The sequence below is a fragment of the Equus quagga genome, chromosome 2, assembly GCF_021613505.1.
Source record: "Equus quagga isolate Etosha38 chromosome 2, UCLA_HA_Equagga_1.0, whole genome shotgun sequence".
Lineage (NCBI taxonomy): Eukaryota > Metazoa > Chordata > Mammalia > Perissodactyla > Equidae > Equus > Equus quagga.
Genome location: NC_060268.1, coordinates 57,211,648 through 57,239,180, shown reverse-complemented (window position 1 = coordinate 57,239,180; position 27,533 = coordinate 57,211,648). Strand labels below are relative to the sequence as shown.

Sequence of the window (27,533 nt, the reverse complement as noted above, 5' to 3'; positions counted from 1 at the left end):
TTATCCGGGTTGGGCTGTTAACACTTAGCAACTTGTCTGACTTATGAGTCGTTTGTTGATGCTGTTATCCAAGAAGCATCTGTTGAACACTCCGATGTGCCAGGCTGTGTGGTAGGAGTCAGGGATACAAGAATGAACGAGAGGAGCTGGGAGCCAAGTGCCGTGGTTCTCAACCTTCAGTGAGCATCTGAATCACCTGGTGGCTTGTTCAATGACAGATGCTGGTCACCACTTCTGCAGTGTCTGATTCGGTAGTTCTGGGGTGGGGCCCAAGAATCTGCATTTCTAGTGAGTTCCTAGATGGTCACGATGATGATGCTTGTCCAGGGACTACCCTTTGAGGATCGCTGGTCTACTAGGGTAGAAAGATATAAAATACTATTTTGAGAAGTGTAGGTGCTGCTAGGAGAGAGAAATGCAAAGCGCTCTACAGGAGCACCAAGGAGAGAGAAACACGTGGTCCTGCCTTAGTGGGTGAATGGGGCAGGGCGAGGGTGTTTCAGGGAGATGGGAAGCAGCTTGGCGTGTCTGAAGAGTGCAAGCAGCCCGGCATTGCTGCAATAAAATGTAGAAGTGAGAGCAGGCTCAGAGAAGTCCAGAGAGGTGGCGGTCCTGGTCTCTCCCCTCTCCCCAGCGATATTGGAGAGTGGTTATTGGAGAGGTAGTGGCCCTCTAGATATGGCAAGGTAGAGGGGAAGGACTTCCCAAGGGCCAGCAGAGAGCAGAGCTGGTGGCCCCAGTCTGGCAGCTCGCCTCTTCTCCCTTCCAGCCTGCACTATTGGTCCCACTGCCACGGCTACACCAGAGATGATGTGGCCTGGGCACTTTACCCAGTCTCAGTCTCAGCCCTCCCTCTCAAGCTGACCCAAACAAAAATGGAAATAATAAAGAGAAAAGTTTGATATAAAATATGGATTAAAGCATTTAGAAAACTTTTCTTTTTTTTTTTCTGGATCTATAACATAAAATCCAAGGAGGCAGAATGGGCCTGCGACGGCAGTCCAGCTCTCCACTTTATAAGTAATAAGGAACTCTGACCCTCTAGCCCTTTGCTCCCTGGCCTGGCCCAGATTCATTTGCAACATTAACAGAGGAAAAGCTTCAATGCCAGTTTGATCCCTTGGCCTGCGTTTGTTTATAGTAAAACCAGAAGACCTCATCCATCAATCATTAACTCCCACACTCCTGCTCCCCTCCTTTCCTTCCGGGCAGGATCATGGGCTTTATGCATGTGCTTCTTCACCTGACCGGCAGGAAAACAGGCAGAGTCAGCAGAATGTGGCCTTCTGCTCAGGGGGCCAGAATCCAGCCACGGTGGATGCTGTGGGAACCCTGTACTACCAACTGGCTGAGCCCACTGGACTGTTTTGAGAAGCTTTATATCTTTTAATCAACTTTGGAAGTGAACTGCAGGAGCTGTAAAATACATATTAAACATATTTTGAAAATGTGGCTTCCACATCCCAACAACATCCTGAGGATGTGTGACACTGAGATGGATTCAGAGGCTGCCTTCCCTTCTGCATGAGGTCCTGTGGCTTAGCTTGTTCTCTGTGGCTCCAACCACGGGACCATGACTAAGGGATGGATGACCCCCATAGGGAGGAGGGTACCAGCCATCTGAAAGCAAGACCTTTCCAATACACAGAGGAGTGTATATGAGCAGGTGCTGAATGATTCCACTCAGCCTTGTCCTAGGGCAGCGCCCAGCCCTGGACAAGGGGAGGCCAGATGAGTGCTGGGTTCCTTCTGAATCTCTACATCACGTACACATAAAATATACAAGCTCTCTGCTGCTGCAGGGCCTCTCAGCTTGCTGTGCCCTCTCTCTGGAATGCCATTCCTCTGGTTTTGCTCATATTTGGCTCAATCTCATCCTTTAAGTCTCAACTTTAATGGCACCTCCTCTGAGAAGCCTGCCTGTACTACCTGGTCCATAGTGGTCCCTTCCTTTGTCTCCATCACAGCCCCTGCTTATTTCCTTCACAGCACTGATTGCAGGTGCCATTACTTTATTCATGTATTGCTTTGCTTGTTTGCTAATTTGTAGTTTATTATCAGTCTCTTCCACTGGAATGTAAGCTCCATGAGGACAGAGACCAGTGTTCTCCATTGTATCTTCAGCACCTAATGCCATGCCTGGCACATAACAGGCACATTTGCTGAATAAATTAATGATTTAACTTCAGTGTTATTTAGCACTCCAAGCAGAGTATTTAGCAATTTTTCTCCTTCATTCAACATTTAAATACTCAATTTTTATTGCAAATATAATCTATTTTATTAAATGTGTCTTCGATTTTGGTACACAATCTGTGATCACTTGCATATAAATATATATACCAGGATGGGGTACATTTTTACTACAGTCAGATCCCCTTACAAAACAAACTTTGGACGCTGACCAAAAGCTTTTATTGTACTGAAATTCTGACTGCTAGTGGGAAAGAATGTGTAAACCTTGCCACATGGTTTTATCCATTGGGGCAAATTTTGATCTGACTGTGCTTTTTTGTTTTTTTGTTTTTTTCTCCCCAAAGCCCCAGCACATAGTTGTATATCCTAGTTGTAAGTTACACTAGTACTTCTATGTGGGATGCCGCCACAGCACGGCTTGATGAGCCATATGTAGGTCCGTGTCCAGGATCCAAACCAGTGAACCCCCGGCCGCTGAAGCAGAGTGCATGAACTTAACCACTTGGCCACAGGGCTGGCCCAGATCTGACTGTGTTTTGACAGACAGTCTAAAGAGACATGCCCTGGAGCCTGTGGCCCAGGGCTGGTTCCCCAGGCAGCTGCCTACACCAGCATCCCCCACACTGAGGCATATACCTCAGAGAGTAGGACCACTAAGAAATGTCAGGAGCAGCAGGCAGGTCTGAGGGACTAACTTAGAAAGACCCCAAAAGACAAACCTCAAAACAGGATAATAATGAATTCACCTTTTTTTGGTCCAGGCTCATCAAATACAGTCTAAGTTACAAACATATTTATTTTCATTAAAAGTTTTATTATTTTTGAGCCCACAGGATGCAGAGTCAGCAAGAAACAGGAATCAAACTGCAGTAGTAACCACATAGCTCTGGTCTTCTAAGGAGCTCTATGTGCTTTTATTATTACAATATATGCTATAGTGTATATGTACCAGGAGCATAAATATAAGAAATTACTCAACCCATAAAATTTTTCACCTGCCCGTATACCATGTTTGCACACAGGTTATACAATAATAAAATCATCCTTCATTGACTTGCATAAATTGTTGTCTGCCCAGGGCAGTAAGGGTCTGCACAGCACTGAGTGTACACGTAGAGTAAGTACACCGCACTGGAGAGAGACAAAAGGGGGACCCGCAGATAACAAGGAACTTAAGGGGCAGAGTAACCGGTCACAATACATGGGCCTTATTTGGACCCCGATTCAAACAAACTGTTAAACAAACTTATGAGACAACTGGGTAAGTCTGAACGCTCACTGGATATTTGATGACATTAAGAAATTATTGTTAACAGTTTTTAGATTTTCAGATGAGAAAATGACGTTGTGGTTATTTTTAGAGAGTTCCTATCTTTAATGAGACATAAGCATCCACAGATTTTCTTCAAAGTAATCGAGGGGAAGGGAACAGATGGGTGGGGGGGATGGACGAAACTGAACTAGTCATGAATAGATGGGTAGGTTTGGCCGTTATACTATACTCTTTACTTTTGTACCTCCTTTGAAATTTTCTGTAACTAAATTTTAAAATAAGACAAAATGTACATTAAGAAAATAGCCAAATTTAAGTTCATTAAAAAAATCACATCGACTTTTTAGGCTCATTGGTGTCCTTTGGCTGCGTACATCTCAGAATGTGAGAAACATGGATGGCTTATCTTCTCACAGCCAATCCTGCTGTCTAATGGCCTTGGGAGGCCTGCTGAGTTCCAGGATGTCTGACTGGGTTTTCACTCTATGGGTTTCATTTCCAGGCAGGCTTCAGTGTTCTGGTCTGAATCATTCAGCAAACATTTATTGAGCGCCTCCTTCACCCAGAATTAATTTCTGCCTGTGCTGGCTGGATCCTCCACTGCTGTCTTCTCAGGGCCACACTCCATTGATGAGCTCCTCTTCCTCCTGGATCCAACCTTCCTTCTCTGCTCCCCGTTCCCTTCTGCATGGAAATATGCTCAAGTCTCTCCACTAAAAAACAAAACCAAACCCTTCTCATTACCCTCATCTTCCTGTAACCATCACCACACACACACTCACACACTCACACTCACACTCACACTCATACACACTCTTCTCTCATCCCTTTCTGACTACTTTTCTGAAACAAAACCCTCCAAATCAATTCATTAAGTGTTTCCTAAGTGCCTCTATGTGTTCAGACTTGGAGGAATATGACAAAAAGTTCTAGTCTTCAAAAGGTCTTCAAAATTTGCAGACAGAGTTCTAGTCTGGAATAGGTTTATGTGCTAGTCTGGAGAGAGCAGTCACAGGTGACAGTTAAGTGACAATTCAAGGCACTGTCGCATTGGGCAAACCTTGAGTAGGCTGGCCAAGAAGTTCCGGGCAGGGAGAAAGCCCTGGAGTAGCTTTGGCAGGGGACTTGAGCTGGACTTTGAAGAGTGGACAAGATTTGGAAAGATGAAGAGGAAAGAAGAAGGCATTTTAAGCAAATTTTTAGCATAAGAACATTTGTGAAGTTTGGTGGGCATAGCTTGTCCTGAGGACGGGGGAGCCGGCCTGTCCACGGGGGCAGACTGGGGAGGGTATGCGGGCCTTTGAAGGCCTTGACAGGCTGAGGCATTTTAGGCCATGAAAGACAGCCATGGGCCTGCTTTTTTATTAGGGTGGGGCGGGCATGCTGTAGAGAGAGGCAGTGGAGGATGGAGTGGTGCCACAGGAGCAAGGGTACACCTGGTTAAACCTGGTTGCAACAAGAGAGGAGCCTAGCAGCTAACAGGAAGGGCTGAGGCGGGGCTCCCTGCAGTGGGGAGCCTGTGCAGTGTGACATGGTGAGGGCTTAACTCGGGGTAGTGGAGGTGGAGGTGGAGGTGGTGACAGAAACTTGGGACCCCATGACCGACTGAGGGCAAAGGGTGGACCGAGCCAGCCTGGCTCTGCGATTGTGAGTCTTGGAGGAGTAGGGCCAATTGTTCTCTGATGAGGCATCGCCCCATCAAATTGAGATCTAGGCCATAACACGTCAACTAACTGCAATATGTGGACCTTATTTGAATCTTGAATTTTAGATATAAACCATTCAAAAGTTATGAGCTAATTGGAAAATTTTGAATTCTGTTTGGATTTGATAATATTAAGGAATTGTTAACTGTTTAAGTGTGGTGATGGTATTATAGTTTTGTTTTGAGCCCTTATGTTTTAGAGATACATATGGAAATATGTACAGATGAAATATATTTGGGTTTGTTTCAAAATTATCCAGAAATAGGGGAGAGTGGGTGCGGTGTAAACGAAGCTGGATTGGCTATGAATTGTTAGCTGTCGAAACTGGGGGACGTGGGGGTTCACTTTACTCTTCTCTCTACCATTTTATACATTTGAAATTTTTCAGGGAAAAATTCTGGTCCTCCGGGAATGCGAGTCTTGCACCCTGGGCCTCATAATTCCCCATCCGAAATCACGAGAGGCTTTTTGAGCTGTGCCATGTTAATCTCCTGTTACATTTCAAAACAGAAATTCGGTCCACTTCTGTTTTGCCTAAAGCAGAAAAATTCATGAACTGGAAACAAATAATGCCTTGATTTTGTTTGGAAAAACAAACCGGGAGATACATGTGATCTCCTTTATCATTGTCATGGGAGGAATCCAACCAACAGAAGGGGCAAGGTCAAAACTCAGAAAAGTCACATTTTTACGGTAGCTGGAAATAAATGCTTCTTTGGAAGAGTCAGTCTCAAGAGACGTTTTCTGGCAGCAGAGCACTTGGCATGAGTGTGAAAGCTGAGACTGAGCTGAAAAATTACAGTCTGGGCTGTAGCTGCCAGCGAAAAAGCCAGTGTTATTGCAGCGGCAAGGCACACATTGCCCAGGCAGAGATGGGGGGCAGAAGCAAGTCCTCTGCCAACATCCCTGATACTGGTTGTCCTGGTGCCCACCCACGTGGCACCTCTCTCCCTCTCACTCACAAGCCACGAAGACGGGAGGTTGCTCTGACAGTGTCTCCAGCTGTGTAAGAAGGGCACATCAGCCATCACATGCTGGTGGAGGGTCCTGTGAACTGCCATGAAGCCCCATACTTGGCAGTATGTGGGGCACTGCCACAGCATGGCTTGATAAGTGGTATGTAGGTCTGCACCGGGAATCTGAACCCACAAACCCCCGGCCGCCAAAGTAGAGTGTGCTAACTTAACCACTATGCCACTGGGCAGGCCCCCTTCCTTTTCTTTTCTGAGGGGAAAAAAATTATATGGGGTAATGGGAGGCTATTAATATAGGAGCATGCTTCCCTGGAGAGGAAAAAGCACAAAATGAGCATGAGAATTCAGCTCAGTGAACATGTGAGGGCCTGCTCTGGGCCAGGCATTGTGGGCAAGGCAGGGATGAATGAGGCACCGTCCTTTCCTGCAAGGAGAGCACGGGAAAGGGCGGAAACAGGTGTGCACAAAATCTCCTGGATAAATACTGAAACAGAAGGGCACGGAAATCCTGTGACCCAGGCAAAGTAACTCTGTTACTAAGCCCAAGTCTGACTTTGGGCAAATCAGTTAATTGCAATTTTTCATCTATAAAATGGGGCAATTCTTGCCTTGCTGACCCTGTAAAGTTGGAGAGACCAAAACAACCGAAATAATAATAATAAAAATGAAGCAGCAGCAGGAGGGGGAGTAGAAAAGTCTTTTTTACACCCTGCTGCCTAAGGCCCTGTGACTGATACTCAAGGTTGAGCGCCCCCTGTGTTCGGCCGCCCGCTCTCCAGCCAGCCCCAGGAACAGCAGTGCCCTCATTCCCACAGCTGGTTCCCACTGGGCACCTCGTCACATGCCCAGCAGCTGCCTTGGCTTGAGCAACTCTCTCCAACTTGTTCAAACTCACCTGATACAGAGGGTGAAGGTGCTTAGTCCTAGTAACTTAATAAATCTTAGAGCTTGAGAGCTAGAAGGGACCTTCCAGAACATAGTGTCCAATCCTCTCATTTGTGCGAAGGGCAAAGGTGGCTTAGGAGGGAGGTGACCTGCTCAAGGTCACTCACTGAGGTGGTGCGACAGCTGATGCTGGAATCTTGTTCTCTGGACTCTCCTGGCCCGATATGGCTGCTTCTCTTTCCCAGGAAGGTTTTCCCACCACTGACTGATGCCTTTCAAATTAGGCACTGATGCCTCAGTCTTTCCTGCCCCCAAATACCTAATTCAGCCTAAGTTCCAATAAAGAGTATTTAGGGCAAAAAAAAAAAAAGAGAAAAATTCCTCCTGAAAACCTTTTCCCAAGCTTTCTGTTCTTTGGGGTCTTTCTTTCATTCTTTGGGAAAATGTTTACTAAATGTCTGTTACGCATGTGACTCCAATCACAACACAGGTTCACAGAGATGAAAATAAGATGTCCCAGGCCCCGAGGAGCTCTGGGTTTAGTTACCACTAAAATGCTCTCTCCAGGAAACCTTTGGAACCTCTGCTCTGGGAAAAGAAAGCCCTTCTAACCCAGCTCCTTTAAGTCATGTGTGCAAGGAGAAATCTCCTTGCTACGCCTCTTTACTTCCTGAGTTTTTCCATTCATGCCTGTCTGGCAGCTTCTGCCACCCTGGCTGTGGGCCCAGGTGGTATTGTGAGCAGAGAAAAGGCTGCCAGCCTTGCTCTGGAAGGCTTGCCATCGAGTAGCTGTGCCTCTTCCTGACCCTTAGGGTTTGCACGATACCTTGTGATTGCTTCATCTCTGCTCCCTGCTGTTCCTAAAGAATTAGGTTTTGCCCTCAGCTGACTAACTGTCTTCTTCCAGTTTGCCCCCGGAGTGACTGCTTTGCTGTCCCCCAGCCTCCTGATCCTCCAGTTGCCATCTTGGTGTCATTGAGTTGCCTTGAGTCCAAGGCTTGGAGGCTTGGAAATAAAAACAATATAGTTCAGTGGAAACTCTGACTGATGTGCTCAAGAGAGAAAACTGGAGTCCACTGAAAGGTTAGACTGGAGATTCTGAAATCCCTTCAAGCTCTAACATTTCTGAAAAGGTGTATCCAAAGGTTGACAGCCTGGAAAATTAGTAGGGTTCTACTGTGCGTGTCCAGACCTAGGACCAACTGCTCATAGCATTTTAAATGAACACGTGCATCCAGTTTTGCTTCTGACTCTCCCTGCTCTCAGATGAGGTCCCCCTAGAGAAGAAGGTATGGGCAGTTAGGATTCTGCAGGGCCAATATACACACTTCCACTCTTATGAAATGGTGCCGTTGTCTATGTAAGGGTTCCCAGAAGAAGTGGTGTTCCTTCCCCCTCTGCTCTGGTTAACACCTTCCTTGTGCTGAAATACTAATGAATGGACCCCAGATGGCAACACTTGGCTCCCAACTCCAAGAGCGCCCACAGGGCACCAGGATTCTAGCTAACGAGCCATGACATGCCAATTAGTTGCTTTTCTGGAGAAACTTCAACCTGAAAATCCATTTAATTACCATGTGAGATAATCTTTTAAACGCAGCTTTACATTCTTTAAAGACTTTTCCCTGTGGGAGTAAGAAGGTTTATCTGAACGTGGGATTGCATTGTTTGTTTTCATTTCCAGGGGAAGGACTGTTACCTGATAGTTAGCAAGAAGCCTGAGCCCTGGAGGATTTATTTTTTAAGTCTGTTCCTCCTCACTGATAGTTCGTCAATTGTATTGTATTATATTGTAATTATATCTCCTATCAGGGAGATTAGTAAGTCCATCAGCCTCAAAGACCTACCTAGAGCTGTCAGGTAGCTATTAGACACCAATTTTTCCAACCTGGGGCATCCCAGCAGATTCATTAAGTTCTTCCCCAGTAGACTGCAAGCTTGGGTGAGCAGGGCCCATATTAGTTGTATTCAACATGGCGGCCCCAAGACCCAGAGCAATTCCTGCTCATAATAGGTGTTCAATAAACGATGCTAAATTGCTGCAGATCAACAGGTCTTCACGTGGAGAGGATGTGTATTCTGTCAAAATATGAACAGTGTACAAAATAAAGCTCTAGTCCCTGGAATGGGCCTGCTCTAGTCCCTCTTTCTCCACATCACTTTAAGACCAAATGGTCTTGAGGCATTTGCTGGACCTGATTCTGTAGGCTGAGATCTCTGGACCTTGAAGAATATACCTCTGGGGATTAAGGAAAGAAGAGACAAGGAGTAATTGTATTGAACACAGAATTAGAAGGTAAGGAAAAAACTTGTGTGGCAAACATTAATCTTAGGTTTGACTCTCTCCTTCCAGGTCCTGATGGGGAGACGAGCTGGTCCCACAAGTACCCATCATGTGGGGGTCTGCTGCAGTCCCCAATAGACCTGCACAGTGACATCCTCCAGTACGATGCCAGCCTTGTGCCCCTTGAGTTCCAAGGTTACAATGTGTCTGCCACAGAGCAATTTATCCTGACCAACAATGGCCATTCAGGTGAGGGACAGATCTCCGAGACTCGCAGGGGATGTCTGAGCTTCCCTCGGCTCCCTGGCCGGCCTGCTTCTGTTTCCGGGGGTGGGGGGTGGGGGGGGGGGGGGGGGGGGGGGGGGGGAGGGGCTCTGCTGTGGCACCCGGGAGGAGGGGCAGAGGGGAGCCCTTGAGGGATTCCTAGACCACTCTCTTCAGGGGATGCTGGAGGCCCTGGGCTCAAGCAGTTGTGCCAGGGCAGTACCTCTCAGAAGAAGCACACCTCCTGGGATGGGAGAGGAGACAGGCCCAGGTCCTTTTGCCTGTTAGCTGTGGTGCAGGAGTGAATTCTGGGGCATCATGAACTACTCAAGGGGACACACAGTTCACTGGGGGAGCTCCCAGGTGTTGGAGTCAGACAAACCTGGATTTGCATCCTGGCTTCACTACTTATGAGTCATGAGACTCTGGGTCAGAATTTTAACCTCCTTGAAAATGGCATATTGATGGGTACTGTGAAGACTAGAGATTTTATATATGGGGATCTGGAATAGAGTAGATGCTTCATATATAGTCATTATTGTTGTTGTTGTTGTTATATAATTCTACAGCTTGGCGGATACTTCATTAAAGGTTCTATCTTCATAGCCAGGTGTGTAATACATGGATATGTAAATAAACATCCATCCATTGGTCTGGTATTGGTGTCCCTGCTATCATTTTCCAAGGGGAACCAAGAGGGGTTAATGCTGCTGGAATTGCTTTAGCGAAGTGGGGCTGTTCTCAGGGAAAGAGCCCAGGTTTCTGACCCGCAGGCTGTGTCTCTCTGGTCTCCACCTCGTGGCATCCACCTGCCCCGCTCTGGGCCCTGGGCTGGTGTTGCCTGCCTGACGGCTCTCAGGCAGCGCTCAGCTGGCCAGGCTCTGAAGGCTGCCCCTCCACTCCCCACAGTGAAGATGAACTTGCCCCCGGGCATGCACATCCAGGGCCTCCAGTCCCGCTACAGTGCCACGCAGCTGCACCTGCACTGGGGGGACCAGAATGACCCCCATGGCTCCGAGCACACAATTGGTGGGAAGCACTTCGCTGCTGAGGTGAGTGGGGCAGCCAGGCTGGCAGAAGCTGCCCGGCGGTGGGTGGTCTGGCACCCGTCCACTTGGCTAGTGTGCAGATAAGATCAGAGCAGGGGGACAGGTGTGTGTGGGGGTGCCTTCATGCTCTACACACCCACCCCTGGCCCCCTCAGCAGCAGAGGAAGGTGGAGCCACTCTAGCCACCCTGCAGCTCATGCATGGTCTCCTGCCCCACTTCCTCTCCCGAACATGCTGAGTTTGTCTTTATGTCTTTTACTGAGTCATGCTCCCCAGAAGGCTGTCCTCCCAGAGTGGCCCAGGGGGACACCCATGCCCCTTTTCTAGACATCGTCCTCCTGCTTGCTCAGCTTCTCTGGCTGATACATCCAGTTACTGAATCATGTTGGGCTAACTGCTCCCCCAAACTTCTCAGTCTTTCTTCACATGCCATGCTGTTGGCACGGGTCTTTCCCAACCCATCTTTCCTTTCCCTGGGCATGGGTTGTGCTGGGAACTTGGAGCCCCAGGTCCAGAGCCACTCTCCACAAATCAAGGGATGACTGGCATTATAATGCAGGGGACATCCGGCAATCAGAGACTCACTGAGGACTCAGAGCGTGGGACATCAGCAGGGCATTGTGTTATGTCACCCTGAGGTGCTAACCCCAAATGCCAAAAGAGAAGAGGAGGAGCAGAGCATTGTTCCTGCACTACAAGTGTGCAGTGGTGTGTGTAGGGGGCTGAGCTGATCCATTTCAGAGCTCCGATGGGATTGAACTCGGGGATGTGGTTCTGAATGTTCACAGGGCAATACAAGGAGATAAATGCGCTGATCAGCCAGTGGAGCCCACGGCAAATAATGACATGACCAGTCTCCTCTGTTCTCAATGCTGAACTGCTTAATGTCTCAGGCTAATTGCAGGTCGAGTAACAAGCGTGGAGGGACTATAATTCAGGCCCAATAGGATGGCACTACTGGAGGTGCACGTATTTCAGACCAGGCCCCTCTCTGAACCTCCAGGACTGCAATTTCTTTCAGGCTAATTGCAATGTGGAGGCTTCTACTTGCCCACGGAGAATGAAGAAGGAGTTAGGGTGCAGGCTGGGAGGGTTTGGGCATTTAAAAATATTTCTATTTACTGGGTTTTCTGCTATTAAGTCACATCCTCAGACCAAGAGCTTGGTGAAGATGGACCAAAAATGTCAGTAATAGAGAAAATACTCAAGGTGACCTTAAAGAGGCACATTCTCTATGAAGGGCCTTTGAAAGGGTAGCAGTTCTTCTGGATTGCGTCTACAGAAGAAGACTCTCTTAATCCTCCCAGCAGGGATTCCCTTCTGTTTGCATTAGTCTTCACCTCCTCTTGAATTAATCCAAACACAGTGAGAAAAGTGCTCAGACAGACCACGAGCTCAAATGTCAGCTGTAAAAAGAAATAAGGATCTAGGCCCTTCGGGTTTAAGCCATATAGAATTCCGCTCCGTTTCTCACAGCGATGCCAGGTCACAAGGGTGTGGCGCAATGCGGGGGGCTACATCCTTCACGGGAAGATGGTGAAGCAGGAGCCCCAGGAGACCCTTAGTAGAGGACCACGTAAAAGAAGAAATTACTTGATAGAATTTTTAAAAATTAGAAAGGGCCACTTGAAAAGTGGAGAACACTGAGCTGTATTCAATAAAATATGCTTGAATTCTATTTATAACCACATAAGGTGGAAAAAGAGATGAATGAAGAAAGAGAAGAGATAAAATCTCAGTATGTCACAGTCCCAAGAGGCACAGAATCAAAAATGCATGTGTCATATTTATAGATCCATCTACTAAGATAGCTTTTAGAGAGACAGGTGACACCACCTTTAGGATTAAAAATCAGGTTAAGCATTGTCAGAATTTGTCATAACAATGTCTTCATGCTTACCTAGACTTTTTAAATCCACGATTTCTCAAAAACTTCTCTTTTCCTCACTTTAATAATGACAAGTAATTTCTGCTTTGAAAAAAATGAGTTTAGAATTTTATTTGGTAAGAGTCAAAGTCTGCATTCATGGAGTAACATTCTTGTTTCATGGCCTCTTAAAATATTGCTGATAAGACCTTTATAAAAGCCATGCCGTGATTTTCTCCACCTGAGGGACAAATACTGTCCTGCTCTGGAGACAAAGCAATTAAGTTACCGTTCGATGTTCACTGGCCCAGCCCCCACTGCTTCCAGATCAAGTGCAGAGTGGCCAGGCTGAGGCTGGGCAAGCCATTTGAGACCGTTTTGTCCCAGGTTCCAGAATAAGTAGGAAAACTCAGAAGGGAGAAGTGCTCCAAAGTACCCAAGCTTTTTCATGCCCAGTATAAAAACCCATTCATTCATTCAGTATCTATTGTGCACCCGGTACCTTCCAAGCACCCTATCAGACACTGGGATACAATAAGTGAATAAGACGGACAGTCTGCTTTGGTGGAGTCTGCCATCTGGAGAGGACTGAGAGAGAAGGAAAAACTGGGGAGGCATGAGGGGAGGGTCTGAGAGGCCTAATCTAGCAGGGAGAGGGGGAGGATTCTGCCCTCCCATCGGATTCAGTCTCCTGCAGAATTGAAAGGTTCCCATGAGTCGCCCATCCCCTGATGGGCAGCTTTTCTCCCACTGCAGCTGCACATTGTCCATTATAACTCGGACCGGTACCCCGACGCCAAAACTGCCAGTGACAAGTCAGAAGGCCTCGCCGTCCTAGCTGTTCTCATAGAGGTAAGAGATGTTTAAAGGGATTTTATGTGAAATTTGAAGCCAGGATGAGTTGAGACTTGGCCCTTGGTTCCATGCACACCTGTCTGTTGGATGTGTGAGGCTCTGGTAATAAGCTGCTCCCATTTCGGCTGTGTCTTACCTCTAGAGTAGAGGTATTCCCCCACAGGGTTCCTTCTTTCTTGGCCTGGAGGCAGCACTTTCTGTGGCTGGGCAGCAGAAATGGGCATGTCCTTTGTGACATAGAAAAAACGAGCCGCAGTCCTCAGCCCTATTGCATAAGGTGTGGAATTGCCCCATTGGATAGGACTGTGTGTGGGGAGAGGGTGGGGTGTGGGGATCATTCAGTCATTCAGTGCTGCTCCATCAGATGCCTGAACCCCAATACAACTCCTCGTATCTGAGCTCCATCCTTTATATGGACCCTGGAATGAGTTCTTTCCTTAATCCCAGAAAATGGCAATATCTCCTGATTTGCTTGCATTTCCCCCCCTCCCAATGAGACAGCATGTATCTCGTTTCTCAACATGCTTACTTGCCTGACTTGGCTTGCATAAACTCAAGCTCCCTTAAGTTCTGGTTAGAGAACATGCTATTTGTGGCCTTCAGGCTCACAGCCAGATAATCAGGAGCGCAAGCTATACCCTGTGCCCTGGGACACTCAAGCCCCAGTGCTGTCAGCTGGAAACAGGATGTCCTGAGATGCAAGAGGGCAGGACCATTACACCAACTCCCTAACAGCCTAGTGATGCATCATAATCGTCCTAGTAAAGTATCCTTTGGGGAGGACCTGGGCCGTGGTGACTACATACCTCCAGCCAAGCCCTTCCACTTGCAATTGTCAATCCAGGCCCAGCCTACAGAATTCTGTCCCAGTTCAACCTGTCTTGTCTATTGCAGATGGGCTCCTTCAATCCATCATACAATAAGATCTTCAGTCACCTTCAGGAGGTAAAGTACAAAGGTGAGGGGTCCTTATTTACTCATCCTCTGTTGGAGAAGGATATAGTCACTGCAGTGTGACCTTAAGAAAAACAAATGCAGGTGGTGGGTGCTGTCTGTGACCAGGTCCTTGGGTCAGATGGCCCAGAAAGGGGCTAGTTCATGTTTCTAGGCTCAATCATGCTTAGCTGCACCTCTGCTACAGAGGGCGAGGCCAACATCCTCCTCCGAACATGTCTCTCCAGGTCAAGAAGTGGTCATTCCAGGTTTCAACATTGAAGAGCTCCTTCCTGAGAGGCCTTATGAGTATTACCGCTACAAAGGGTCCCTGACCACACCTCCTTGCCACCCCACTGTGCTCTGGACGGTTTTCCGGAACCCTGTGCAGATTTCCCAAGAGCAGGTAACTGTCGTGCCCATCTGATGCAAGAGACCACATGGTACCTCACCATATCATCACCCACATCATAATAAGCAACTGGATTTCCTCACTTAGTTTCATTGGCAGCTATTCGAAATCTCTCCAAAGATCGCAGGTACCTGGAAGCGCTGGAAAAATTACAGACTGAGCTTCAAAAGTGGAGCTGTTAAGTCAAGCTGGGAAAATGAACCTGTCTCCACAGATCTTTAAAACAGAGTTGTTGAGCTGCATTTCCTAACAGATCCCTCAGTGGCTGGATGATGGTCACCTCCCCGGCAGGAGAGGGTATGGTTTCTTTACAGGGGCAGAATAAAGACAGGATCAGGTTAAATCACTTAGCGAACTGCGGAGCTGGGATTGCAGCATTGAGTAACTGAAGGTCTCTGCCCTCAAGATGCCCTCGGTCTGATGCAAAACTGGGGAACAGAAACTTCAGCAATCATCTCTAACCCTCTCATTTCATAGGTGATGGAAGTGAGGGTTGCAGAGTTGAGAAAACTTGCGGGATCACCCTCTGGGTAGTGATGAAGCTAAGACCCAAAGTCAGGTCTTCTGAGTTCCAGGTCACTTCCTGTCCCTCCACTCCACAGCCTAGATTCATCAAGAAGAAAAATATCTGGGGCCCCGTGGCCAAGTGGTTAAGTTCGTGTCCTCTGCTTCATTGGCCCAGCGTTTCGCAGGTTCGGATCCTGGGCGTGGACATGGCACTGCTCGTCAAGCCATGCTGGGGCGGCGTCCCACATGCCACAACTAGAAGGACCCACAACTAAAATATACAACTAGGTACCAGGGGGCTTTGGGGAGAAGAAGAAGAAGGAGAACAAGAAAATTGGCAACAGATGTTAGCTCAGGTGCCAATCTTTAAATAAATAAATACATGAAAAAAAAACTTCAAAAAAAAGAAGAAAAATATCTGTCCAGGAGACAGGGCCAGGGCAGTGCTGCACACTGATTCATGCCCCCGTCCGTCCACGCCCCTTCATGAGTCCAGTACAGCCCTCACTGTTCCTCTTTCTTTTTTACTATGAGCTTCTGATCTGAGTCACCTAGATAAACGGCAGTAAGTAGGCGGACAGGAATAAAGATGTGATGAATCAAGAGATGAAATGTGTGGGGAAGCAGTAACATCCTAATCTAGAAACTGCTTTGGAAACAGATTATATAATCTATGTGGGTGTATGAGAATTCCGTGGAACGAGCAGTCAGCCGACCTAGGAAACTCTTGCCTCTGTCTTTTTATTCCTTTTGATGGGACTATCAGAACAAGCCCCCAGTCCCCTCTGCTTTAGAGTTGGGTTCTAATTCAGACTCATGAGAGGAATGCAGTGCTGTGGGAGGCTGAGGAGCCCCTCCTCCACCCCAGGTTTTCCTCCCTGCCGGGCAGGTTTCAGGGCTCATCAGGAGTTAACAGCCCTAACCGTCTCCAGGCCTCCAGCCTCAAGCGGTGGGCAGACAGACCCAGCAGGCCTGGTGCCCAGTCACCCAGACACCTGTAGGGGAGGGAAGCAGTTCTCTGGCTTTCCCACTGCTTTCTAACATGTTTCCCACCAAGCACCACAGGGGCTGGTTCCAGATGCTTCTCCCAAGTGTGAGAGTTGAGAGCTGGCAGTGTTTTCCTCCTTGAGGCCAGGCAAGGGAGTGTCACTCTCTCCGCCCGGCGTGTTTCTGCTCTTCCCCCCACAGCTGCTGGATCTGGAGACAGCTCTGTACTGCACACACGTGGATGACCCATCCCCCAGAGAAATGACCAACAACTTCCGGCATGTCCAGAAGTTTGATGAGAGGCTGGTGTACATCTCCTTCCAAGAAGGTGAGGAGATGCAGTGTTTGTGGGGAGTGTGGCGCCAAGATGTCTGTTTTACATGAAGTCAGGTACTCTGCCCTCGGTCTTTGTCACCAATGCCCTTAAGAGGTTAAGAGCACTGTGGCTGCCAAGGGAACCAGGGTACGTGAGGAGCAACTCTGTGCGGGTTTACTTGGGTCTCCCTTCACTGCTCTTGACTTCCCTGAGCCTTTGCAGGGAAGCCAAGCCAGGGCCTCCAGGCGTATGGACCAGAGCCCTCATTAAGTCCAGGAGTCTCCCACAGATGGGAAAGAGAAGATGTTCTTGGGGACCTCTCTGCTCTAAAGAACTACCCCCTCTCCTAAGCCACATGATACCACCCTTTTCATGAGATCAAACTTCTCACTTCTTATCCTAGGCTTTCTTGGCATCAAGGTTCATCTTTGGCCTTGCCAAGTGATTCATGGCACCACCACCACCACCATCCAGGGATGCTCCTTTATAAGGTTTTAGAAAGTGGGCATAACCTACATCCATGGCCACAGGCAGTTCATGGTCTAATGTGGCAGGCCCATGAGGCAAGAAAGCATCCTCCTTCACTGCCTTTTTCTCTCATCTCCTTGAAGCCTGCATGAACACGGACACACAGGATCTACACGGAATGAAGCTTAATAGTTTGGTTTATTCCTAATGCTATGAAGGCTTGGTTCTTCTTTTAAAATCTGTAACCATAACTCCCCAGAAGGACACTTAGCGTCTTTACTTGCTCAGTACCTACATCAATACTGCTGGAAGCTGGGAGTCCAGGGGACAGGGGTGAGGGAACACTCTTGCAGCCCACACCCTTCTTCCAACCTCCAAATTCACTTTCTCACTGTAGATTCTTGAGCTGCTCTTGGGGATCTTGAGTGGTCAGAAGCAAGGTAGGTCCATGAAGTTCCACTTTATCCCCTTGCATCACTTGTGACCAAATTGGGCCAGGTGTTCATATTAAAGATGACCCTGTTAACCCCCTTGTCAGAGAGTCAGCTCTCCTCGTCTCACCTGGTGCACATTTTTTTGTACCTTTCTTATTGTGTGAGATTATAACTATCACCTACTACGCCTAGTTGAAAATAGGGAGTTTGTACTCAAGGTCCTTGCCTGAAACCTTTAGAAACATACCCTTCTGTATTGACCCATGGATATGGTCAGAATTATGTCCTCTGTCAGTCACTTAATCAAGAACTGCTCAAGAATTTGTCTTTTGTGTTCTCCTCTCCAGAGACCACTAGTTAAGGTAATTTCCCTCTTTCCCTCAGTTTCCTGGTCTGAAAACTGAATCTGTGAACAATGGCCCTTCCTAAAAATTGAGAATGTATATTATGATGATGATGGCCAACTTCTTTTGTAGCAAATGCCTCAAATGTACAGAATTATCCCTTCGTGATCTATTCTGGATGTAACATTCTCTTTTCCCATTCTTCTAAATGGAGTATGTAGTAATCAAGGGTTAAATGGAAATACTGCAACTCTTAAATAAAATAAAAAACATAAAAACTCTGCCAGGAGATAAGGGACTTTGCCCACATAGACCAGGTAGAATTTTGCTTAGAATTCAAGAATAATAATCAGCTCTGTTCTCTGGGCTAGTCTATAGTCACAGGGGATAAGGGGACAGATCCTGCCCCTACAGTCAGGAGACCTCGGTTCAAGGCCTCACTTGGTTTCCTCCTGGCTGTAAGATGTGCGCAAATCATGTCCCTTCTTTGGCCTTAGTTTCCTCAGCCATAAAATGACAGGTTGGACTAGGAGAGCTAGTCAGTCCTTTCAATGCTAACATGTTATGATCCTAAGTGGACACTAACAACTGTCCATCCTGACTTTATGTTGCAGGGACAGTATTTGAGGGCAGTTACAAGAAATCAGAAGAAACCATGCAGGAACTTGAGTCTGACATCCAAATTAACCCCCTCTTCTAACGCTGGACTGTGGCGTTGGGAATAATTAGCTGTCTTCTTAGATTGGTCAGGCAGTGCAGTGGGGCAGGTAGCAGAGCGCTTCTGCAGACCTTCCCAGTGTGGCTGGGGGGTGGAGGGGCCTCTCAGCAGACGCCTGCAGACTGACTCCTGGCTTAGGACCTCAAGATCAGAGCCCAAAGGCAGCTTTACCGCTGTGCCCGTCCTGCATGGCTCACCCAGGGCTGCTGTTTCCAAGAGCCCAGGCTGGGCCCAGCTCTCTCCCTGGAGTGAGAATCTGTGGTAATCCAAGGCAAACGTGTTCATTTGCAGGCTGATTATGGAAACTTGGCCAGAATTCTCCCTCCCTCTCACTTCCCAAAGATGCAGGCAGCAAACAGCCTGTTTCCCAAGGAGCAATGAGGAGGCAGCCCAAAGGAATGAAGCCCCAAACCTCATGCCCCCAGGGGCGCCCGCATTCAGGAGGGCCCCCTCACACCAACTTGGAGCAGGCCTCAGACCGTAATATGCCCTTTCAGGTTTAGGGGGTGAGCCTGTTCGTCAGCGTGAACCTTGAGCAATTTGGACTCACTATTTGCACACTCTTCCACTGACGCATGTTTGTAATTAGGGTGTGGTTTATTTAGGGTTTTCTCTGGAAGTTAACAAGAACAACGGACTTAGAAAATTCTGCCAGGTTTCTGTTAAGGAAATCCTCTAGAAGAGAAAGTGCATGGACTTTGAGAGGAGGATCTGAGGTTTAACCAAATTGGGACAATTGGGACTGAATCATTTAACATGACCCTGCTGTTTCCTCAACTGTTCTCAGAAAAGGAATACAGAACTTGGTTTCTGTCCTTAAGAGGTAAATGGTCTAACTATGACTTAGCCTAGGGCAGGATTTCTCAACCTTGGCACTACTGACATCTAGGGCTGGATAATTCTCGTTGTGGGGGGCTGTCCTGTGCACTGTAGCATTACCAGCATCCTTGGCCTCACCCACTAGATGCCAATAGCATCCCCCTATTTCTTGACAGCTAAAATGTCTCCAGACATTGCCAAATGTCTCCGGGGGAGGAGGGGAAAATTGCCCCCGATTGAGAACCATTGCCCCAGGAATTGTACAATGACTTTCCTAGGCCCAGACTGATTTTTTTCACTCATATCACAGGATTCTAGAGTTTTATATCACATGCCCTGGTCTTTATTCGGTTACAGCATGACATTTTCAGTTTGTTGATGATTACTGCCGAAACAGTAAGGGTGGAGTTACTGAAGTAGAACAACCAAAACCAAGAGAAACTCTGTTCTCCATCTTCCTTTAGAATTTGAGTATATATTCTTATATAATTGGGTAGATCTGAGGCTAAGAGAAGTAGATGAGAGACAATTATTCACCTTTAAGAGAAGTATACAAATCCCTCTCCCTTTAGTTACCAGATGCTTGAGCATCTGCCTCCAAGCCCTGTGGGCTTTGTCCAGCTCTGCAGCGAAGCCCCACTTCTGTGATGGTTGGTGCTGTCTCAATTGACAGGGCACAGCATCCCAACAACATTCCTGCCGTGGGCTTCCTGAGGGGTAGAATGCTTATTAGGTGACAGTTTCACTGCCATTCCTCTTCTTTAGTGCCTTATGCTCTTTCCTTGCCCAGTCAAGCAACTTGGTTTTTGCTGCATCAAAGTCTTGCCTGTAAAGCATCTGTCCCAGTTTCTGGGGTTTTCCTTGTCTTCATGGATGCTTGGTCTCATTTCATTGTTTCCAAGGAGAGGCAATTTAGACCCCAAAAAGTGGTTGTCCAGGAGCAAGAAGCCCTGGTTAGAGCCCTGGGTTAAATTAGGCTGTTGTTTATAGGGCCCAATACAGCCAAGAGCACTCCTCAGTGAACCAGGAGAGCCAGACTCTCCCTGCAGATAAGCTGCCAATCTAGGTCATGTGCTCTTGAGAAAAGTCCCACCCCTGGGGCCTTGCTCTCAGTAGACTTTGCTCAGCTCTCTAAGACCATAGGTTGGGGGCACCTTCTCCAGCCACGGAGTCGGGCTGCTCAGCTGTCTGGGGGCCTGTGGGGCTCACAGGATGGTTGAGGTGACTGTGAAAGCAACGACTTCAGAAACTGTCCAGTTTGGACGGCTTAGCCAAGTGGTTAGGCTTACTAGTAATAGTCTCATATGGTGGGAACTGCTTTGGTACCATAAGCACCTGGCGCTTTAGGAACAAAGAACAAAAGTATAGTTCATCAAAAGGCTTGGAAAAGAAACCAGAACTAGTTGGGTTCTTGTGGTGGTGGTGGTGGTTGTTTTTAAGATCTTAAGCACCAAGGCTTCTAGGTACCTTAAAAAAAAGGCCCCCAAAATACCAAATTACACTGTGTAAAGGCCACAGGCTACACAGGGAACAGAGCATGTGCTGTACAAAACACTTGACACTCTCCCCAGGTCTCATGTCCTGAGCGTCTCCCCAAAGGTACAGATTGCTCCTTGTGTTCAGGTTACAAGAGGCCTGGGGCAGGGAATCTGGCCAGGGGAGCCACTCTCTCTGCCGCTTGGGAGGCCAGGGGCTGCTGGTTTTGGCCGGCAAGAGCAGAGAGAACAGGCCACCCTGTCGTTTGTGGACAGCTCCTCTCCATACCAGCTCTGTGTGTCTTCACAACAGCCTGGGGCCACCTGGGGAAGCCAGACCAGGGACTCCCTGGGGCTGCTCTTGAACCAGGGAAGCTGCAGGCTCAATATGTGGCTGTGGAAGAGGACAGCAGGGAAAGGACACAGGCTGATGGCTCCTAGGGAATCAGCCAGACTCTGGCCACATGACAGAAGAGGGGTGAGCAAAACCTCACCCTGCAGGCTCAGGTCTGGTCCTCTGGGGTGTCAAGCACCCCAAGGGTAAGGCCCTGGCTCTCTGCTGGCATCTCACACTCGGTCAGGGCTCTCCCAGGGTCTCAATTGCCACAGTGAGCTCTATAGGAATAGGCTCTCCTGTGTGTCAGGCTGGGTGGCCACCATCTGCATAACTCTGGCTTCCAATGTGAACTGAAACTAGTATACACCCAAACCCACACACACACCCCTTCTCACGCACACACACACACACCCACTAGAAGTTTCTACTGAGATCAGAAAGCCACCAAACAAGAGGGTATTGTAAACAGAGACTTTCTTTAGATGGAGGACCTGATTGGGAGGATGGGGAGTAGTTCTAAGAGCCTGGAAGAAGCAGGCTGCGGATGACCCAGGAGGGCTTCATGACTGGGCTCCTCTATCATACTCAACTAGATGGGCTCATCCATGAGCCTCCCTGAATGAAGTCCCTAGTGGGCTGACTATGGGACTTCACCTTAGATAGCCGGGTACTATTTCAGCCCCACTGAGGACTCTTAACTCACCTCATTCATGCCCAACAATAACTCACTGGGAGAAGCCACAGTCCTCTGGTTCCATGTAGCAGAGAAGGGAGGCGGATGCATGGTGGAGGGTTTTCTTCAGTTTGTCCAGTGGGGCCACAGCAAAAATAGAACCAGACCATAACAACAAGACTGGGTCAGAAGTCTGATGACAGGTTCCAACTAAGCTCTGCCAGCCAGCCAGAACCTGGCATGTTCCTTGCTAAGGAAGCAGAGTAGATACCAGAGAAGAGAGAACAGCCTGCTTAGGTAGACTCTGATTCTTACCTTTCCTCACCTTCCGCTTTGGCCACTTTGTATTAAAAATTGAAGTCCTGCCTAGCAAAGAGACTGCAGTGATAAAGGAGCATTAGAAAGAAGGGTCATGATGTGAATTCCCTAGGTGGGCAATTCCCTCTACCCAGTAGGCAGTCACCTGAGCCAAGGGTGGCCACTCCCAGAAGGTCTGCATAAGACACGTACCTCCAACCAAACAAAAGGTAGGGCTTTGCTCAGCACACTGTCAAGTCCACCACGGTTTGACTCAGTTAATTTCCAATCTTTTCCTCTCCCCTTTAAAGTGCAAGACCCTACCTCCACAGGACTGAGTCTGGGTATGTGGCCGGCAGGCCGTGCATGCTGCAGCTGGGTAATCACTGTGATTCTTGGTGTGGTCTGAGCCCGTGATACTTCCAGCCCATCTTCTCTGCTTCTCTGTGCTGTCACACTAGCTCCTGGCCCTATCCTCGCTGTGGATCTTACCCTCAAGTCACTCTCTGATTCAAAGATGAACTGCCAATCAAATGCTCCCCTAATGAAAGAGCTAATCACTCTACAGCATGTGCACATTTAAAGAGCCTATCCAAGACCTTCTGTTGGCCATGGTGGGTGGCCACTGCCTAAACACATGCCTGAGCCCAGTGTGCAAGATGGGTGACTGGCTAGGTGACCTTGACCACAGGCCCTGGTTGTTTTGGACTGCTTAGGACTATGCAAGAGAACTTGGGGGCAAAGCTGATAAAGAGTCATCTCAATGGGCCTCAAATCCAGCAAGCAAAGATCGAGTAAGTTCTTGATCTGTAGCCCAGGGTTTCTCAAAGTGTGGTTCATGGACCACATACAGCAGCATCAGTTAGAGGTGTTTGGTAAGCCAGCAGAGTCTGAGGCCCCACTCCAAACTGATAGTTAATCAAAGTCTCTGAGTGTTGGGCTCAAAAAAACTCTACATTTTAAACAAGCTCTTCAGATGATCCTGGTGCAAGTTTGAGAATCCTTGCTGGAGAATCACTACAGTTTGCAAATGGCCCCCTCTAAGTCCTGCAGCCAGTCCTGCTAAGCCAAAGACCAGAACCTGAGGACACAGATGGGCAAATTATACCTTTCTGTGGATCATTATGCAGCTGTCACTTGGCTTCACACCTGTGTGCTATGGGATGAGGTGAAGGGGAAGGGAGGAAAGTAATGTGTGTTCACTGCCTTTTCACCAGGCATCATTCTTTCGGTGGCCCTGGCTGGTGTTCTTGGCATCTGTATTGTCCTGGCAGTGTCCATTTGGCTTTTCAGAAGGAAGAAGAGGTGAGCCGGTTTTGGATGGAAATGGGAGTGGGAGGCTTATGTGTCCATGAGGATCGATCTGTCTGGGAAGGCAGCCTGCAGAGTGAAGAGCCCCTGTCACCTCTACCAGCACTTATCCTGGGAGTGCTGTTTCCCAGCCACCACTGCCCCAGGCCTCCTTTGCAGGAGACACTGGCTGCTGGTCGTTCAAGGGTCATTGTGCTCAGAGTTGGAGGTGTGTCTGCCAGCCTTGCTGCCACTGCTAATTAGCTAATGACTTTGGACAAGTCTCTTGATTTGGGAGGAGGTCCTGTTTGCCTAAACACACGCAGCAAGGCTGTCTTCTTTCCAAAATCTTTACATCTGGTTTTTCTTCTATGAATACAAAAAGAAAAAAGTGAAAGAAAACCTGATTTCTCATTCACATTAGTATTAATGTCCTTTGAGCATGTTTTTATCGTCATGTCTGGTTTTTCCTAAAACCTAATTTATTTTTCCTAGTATAAAAAAAAAGGTTACCAGGAACCCTGTTATGGAATCAAAGGTTTGAAGTGGGAGCAGTAATGAGACCTTCAAAATGCAGGTCTGGTATTGTCAGGTGTTAAAGAGAACAGTTGGAAAATGAACAGGTTCCACTTTGGTTAATGCTTTATTTGGGGGACATTCCCTCCCAAGACCAACAGAATTGGGGAAAGGCCCTCAAGAGCAGAATTCTGACCTCTAAAACTTGCCTCATTCCATAGCTGATTCAGGCTGCTCTCTGGCTCTCTCACCTCTTTGACTAACATGATTCATGTGTTCTGCCTGTTCCAGTAGCAAAAAGGGTGACAACAAAGGAGTCATTTACAAACCGGCCAACAAGACGGAGACTGAGGCCCACGCCTGAGGCCTGGGCACTCCCAGGCACGTCCAAGGAAGAACTTTGCTTTGGATGCTACACACTGTGGCTCCCTGGACATCTGAAACACCAGAGTTCTCTGAAGCTCAATCTGCAAATACCCTAGACCCTGGAGGGGCCTCTAGTTGGGTGCCCTGCCATCCTGATGCCATGGCCACCCCCAGTGTGATCCGTGGATGGGAAGAGCTTGCCCAGGAGGTGGGAACTCTGAGCTGTTTGTGTCACCTGTGTGAGACCATTAAGTGGTCTGGATGCTGGGGGCACAAACCAAGTCACCTGCTGGGGGCTGTTTGGGTTGGAAGACACTTTCATCCACGGGTTCACTCAAGTGTTGTTTCAAGTGTCCTGGAAATTCTGCTTTTTGTCCAAACTTTCAGACCAGAATGTGCAGTCTCTGCTTAGGTTTTGCTTTTGAGATTCAGTTTCTTTCCTCAGGGAAGGGTTGTTGTCTTCCTCTGATTCCTTCCTGCTATGACAAAGCCTTTAGTCTGACCTTACAACTGAGGGGGAAGGTGTGATACAGGAAGGGTCAAGATGTCAGAGAGAAAAAGAAAACAAGAGATATACTTCGACTATATTAGAGGCATTTTCCAAGTCCTGTCCTTTGGCTCAAGAGGCATTGATGGACCTGAGAGAGAGAATGAGAAGACACGTAAGGTCTGGAAGAGTATCACTTTGGAATCAGAATTGGAATCAGAAATTGTTTGTCAAGCCATACGTGCGAGGAGGACAGAATATTAAGCCCAAACCCAACTTCCTGTCAGCAGGGCAGTTATGTTTTATACTCTACAGATTTTATAAATAATTAGGCTGTTCTCTGAAAATGTGTTGCTGCTTTCTCTCTCTTAGAGTAGACGTGAGCTTCGAGATGACCCAAACTGCTTTTGGATCTAGAAGAAATAAGCAGAAGCAAAATGACTGAAGAGCTTTGTCTCTTTTGCCCAATTCATTTCTGCTCCCTTTGCGGTGTCCCTACTGTCAACCTGGAATTGGAACTCACCTACTTCTCTGACTTTGAAGATGCAGAGTCACGGCTTAGTTAAAATATATTTTCAAGCTATAAAAGCAGGAACTTATCTGTGCAGGGGCTGGCATCACGGTATTTAGGAACCAATAATAATGAATTGTTACAAAGATTCTTCATGGTCTTCTCCCCAAGTCACAGAGAAATTTCTGAGAAGACTTAACTCCTTTTTCATTCTCCTCCCATAGATGTGAGAGCCTCTTGGAAATGAGTTAGTTCCAGGCCTGAGAAGGAGCCTCCTTCACCAGCCTCTCAGGGCTAGCACCCCAAAGTTCACAGAGAACGTTCTCATTTATAGCCTCATGCTGCGAGCATAGAATGTCCTCTTGAAGCATAGGTTTATCATCTTTTTCCTTCCACTCCTCCATCTAATTCTGAGAAGTCTTCTCCCTTCTCCACTGTCACAACTTTTTGTAGTGATGACAAGCCCTATGTCTTTGCAGCTTGTTAGGCAGAGCTACAAGTGACCTAACGGAGACTCAGACATATGTGTACAAAAGACCTCTGACAGCCTTGGAGCCTGGGGTGGCATTAAAGCCTGGCTTTGCCATTAGCACGCTTGATGCTGATCAAATGACAGCAGGGACAACCCTCATGACCAAGCCATGTGGATTAGGTGATGCTTTCTTGGCCTCAGCCCAAAGTTGCCAATCAGAAACCAACATAAACCACTCCAGAGCTGTGGGACTGTCTCTTAAAGAAGCTCTCTACACCTTTTATGGACAAATTTTGTGAGAGATGATTGTACCTGGAACAATGGCTGTTCATAAAAAAGGGAGATTTACTGGGTGGTGAAAACAGTGGCATTTCTCCTGCCCTCTTCCACCTCAGCACAGCCCAGGCTCTCGGTCCTTGGAGTTGTGACAATCAAAACCAGGGAGGCAGACAGAAGGCTACAAGAATCCACACTGTCAACTTCCTTGTTAATCCTACAGGACTCCTGAGGATCCAGCTTTGGCATTGGGAAACCTTTCTCCAGGTTCTCACTCATTCCATTGAACCAGTCGCTACTAAAGGAAACCAGGGCTGTGGGACGTGAAGCTCTGTTGCCTTGCCTTCACCCCTCAAAGAGCTCAGGCACTGTGCTGGGGGCAGGGCAGGTGGAGATAACAAACACAAGGCCCAGGCTGGGGGAGGGACACAGGGAAAGCTCTGGCTTCTTTGCCTCTCACTAATGGGAGATCTTGAGTCTCTTTGTTTTGTTCTTTAGTATCATCTGGTAAAAATGGTAAAAATCTGTTTTTTTATATATACCTGTTTCCTTAAAACATATTCTAGGATTTTGCTGCATTGACGTTAATCCCACTTCAAGCTCTTAAATTCCTCTTTATTTTTACCTTAAATTTTACCTTAAATTCTTCACCCCTTCACTAAACTCTCTGGAGGCCTCCTGACTGGCCCTTAGGAAGCACCGGGGTCTGTAGCACCCCTCCGTCCCTGTGCCTCGGATGGACCATAGGCCACTGTGATGACGGTCCCTTTAGCACTTCTGTATTTATTGTAAGAATGACTGTAATGAAGACATCCACTGTAAATATGAGAAATTATAAATAAAATGTTTTTCACATCAGACGTAAATTGTGGAGGTAAGGGTAAAGCACTGCTATTGGCAAAGTCCTTCATAGTTCCCTATGCTGATAGGTAACTGATCAGAAGGAAGAATAATGTTATTTGCATCCAGGTCTTAGAAACTGGCTCCGAAGGAAAACACACTGATGTACTTAATCATTTTACGAGGACGGAGGCCTATGGCATGTGCAGCCCCAGGCCACACAGCTGCCTAGTTAGTGGAGCTGGAAGTCCAGAGGAAATCAGGGAAAGGCTCAAGGAGAAGAGGGGATCGGAGCTGGGCCCTGAAGCATAAGTCAGATTTGAATAGATGGATGGAAAAGATGGAGACATTCCTAACCAAAGTGACCTGAATATAGGGAACGAGGCTTATGTCTCTTTTTACTCTATTAGGTATTGTACCTAGCAGGTTTTAGCCTCTTTTAGTTATGGGACTGCTACCTTATTGTGGATCCTTTTTGCAAAACATGCTACCATCCTCCATATAATCTTTTGTCTAAATCCAGATTTCACATTCTAGTTTGCTAAAAGAAGCAGTCTGTAAAGGTTACACATCGGCGCCATCATTGTTTGTTTGAGTGGTTTCAAAAAGCTTCCAGTTTTCATTTCAGTTGCCCTAGGACCGAGACAGGCGAACTGTTCAAAGGTAATTTTGCTCCAGTAGGTGATAAAGCGGTGGGCCCAG

The 27,533-nt window shown here is 47.6% G+C and overlaps 1 protein-coding gene across 2 annotated transcripts in view; it reads left to right on the top strand.

Annotated features, from left to right (window-relative positions):
* CA12 (carbonic anhydrase 12) overlaps positions 1–26,851 on the top strand; it is a 49,563-nt gene extending 22,712 nt beyond the window's left edge. Inside the window, exons 3-11 of one of the 2 annotated variants that reach the window (XM_046652375.1) lie at positions 9,388–9,567; positions 10,492–10,634; positions 13,255–13,350; positions 14,248–14,311; positions 14,535–14,692; positions 16,394–16,520; positions 22,385–22,417; positions 23,291–23,378; positions 24,171–26,851. In XM_046652375.1, coding sequence (XP_046508331.1) covers positions 9,388–9,567; positions 10,492–10,634; positions 13,255–13,350; positions 14,248–14,311; positions 14,535–14,692; positions 16,394–16,520; positions 22,385–22,417; positions 23,291–23,378; positions 24,171–24,243 — 962 coding nt within the window. In that variant the 3' untranslated portion in view covers positions 24,244–26,851. The remainder of the gene's footprint in view (positions 1–9,387; positions 9,568–10,491; positions 10,635–13,254; positions 13,351–14,247; positions 14,312–14,534; positions 14,693–16,393; positions 16,521–22,384; positions 22,418–23,290; positions 23,379–24,170) is intronic. The other variant, XM_046652376.1, reaches the window with a different exon arrangement.
* The last annotated feature ends 682 nt before the right edge of the window (positions 26,852–27,533 follow it).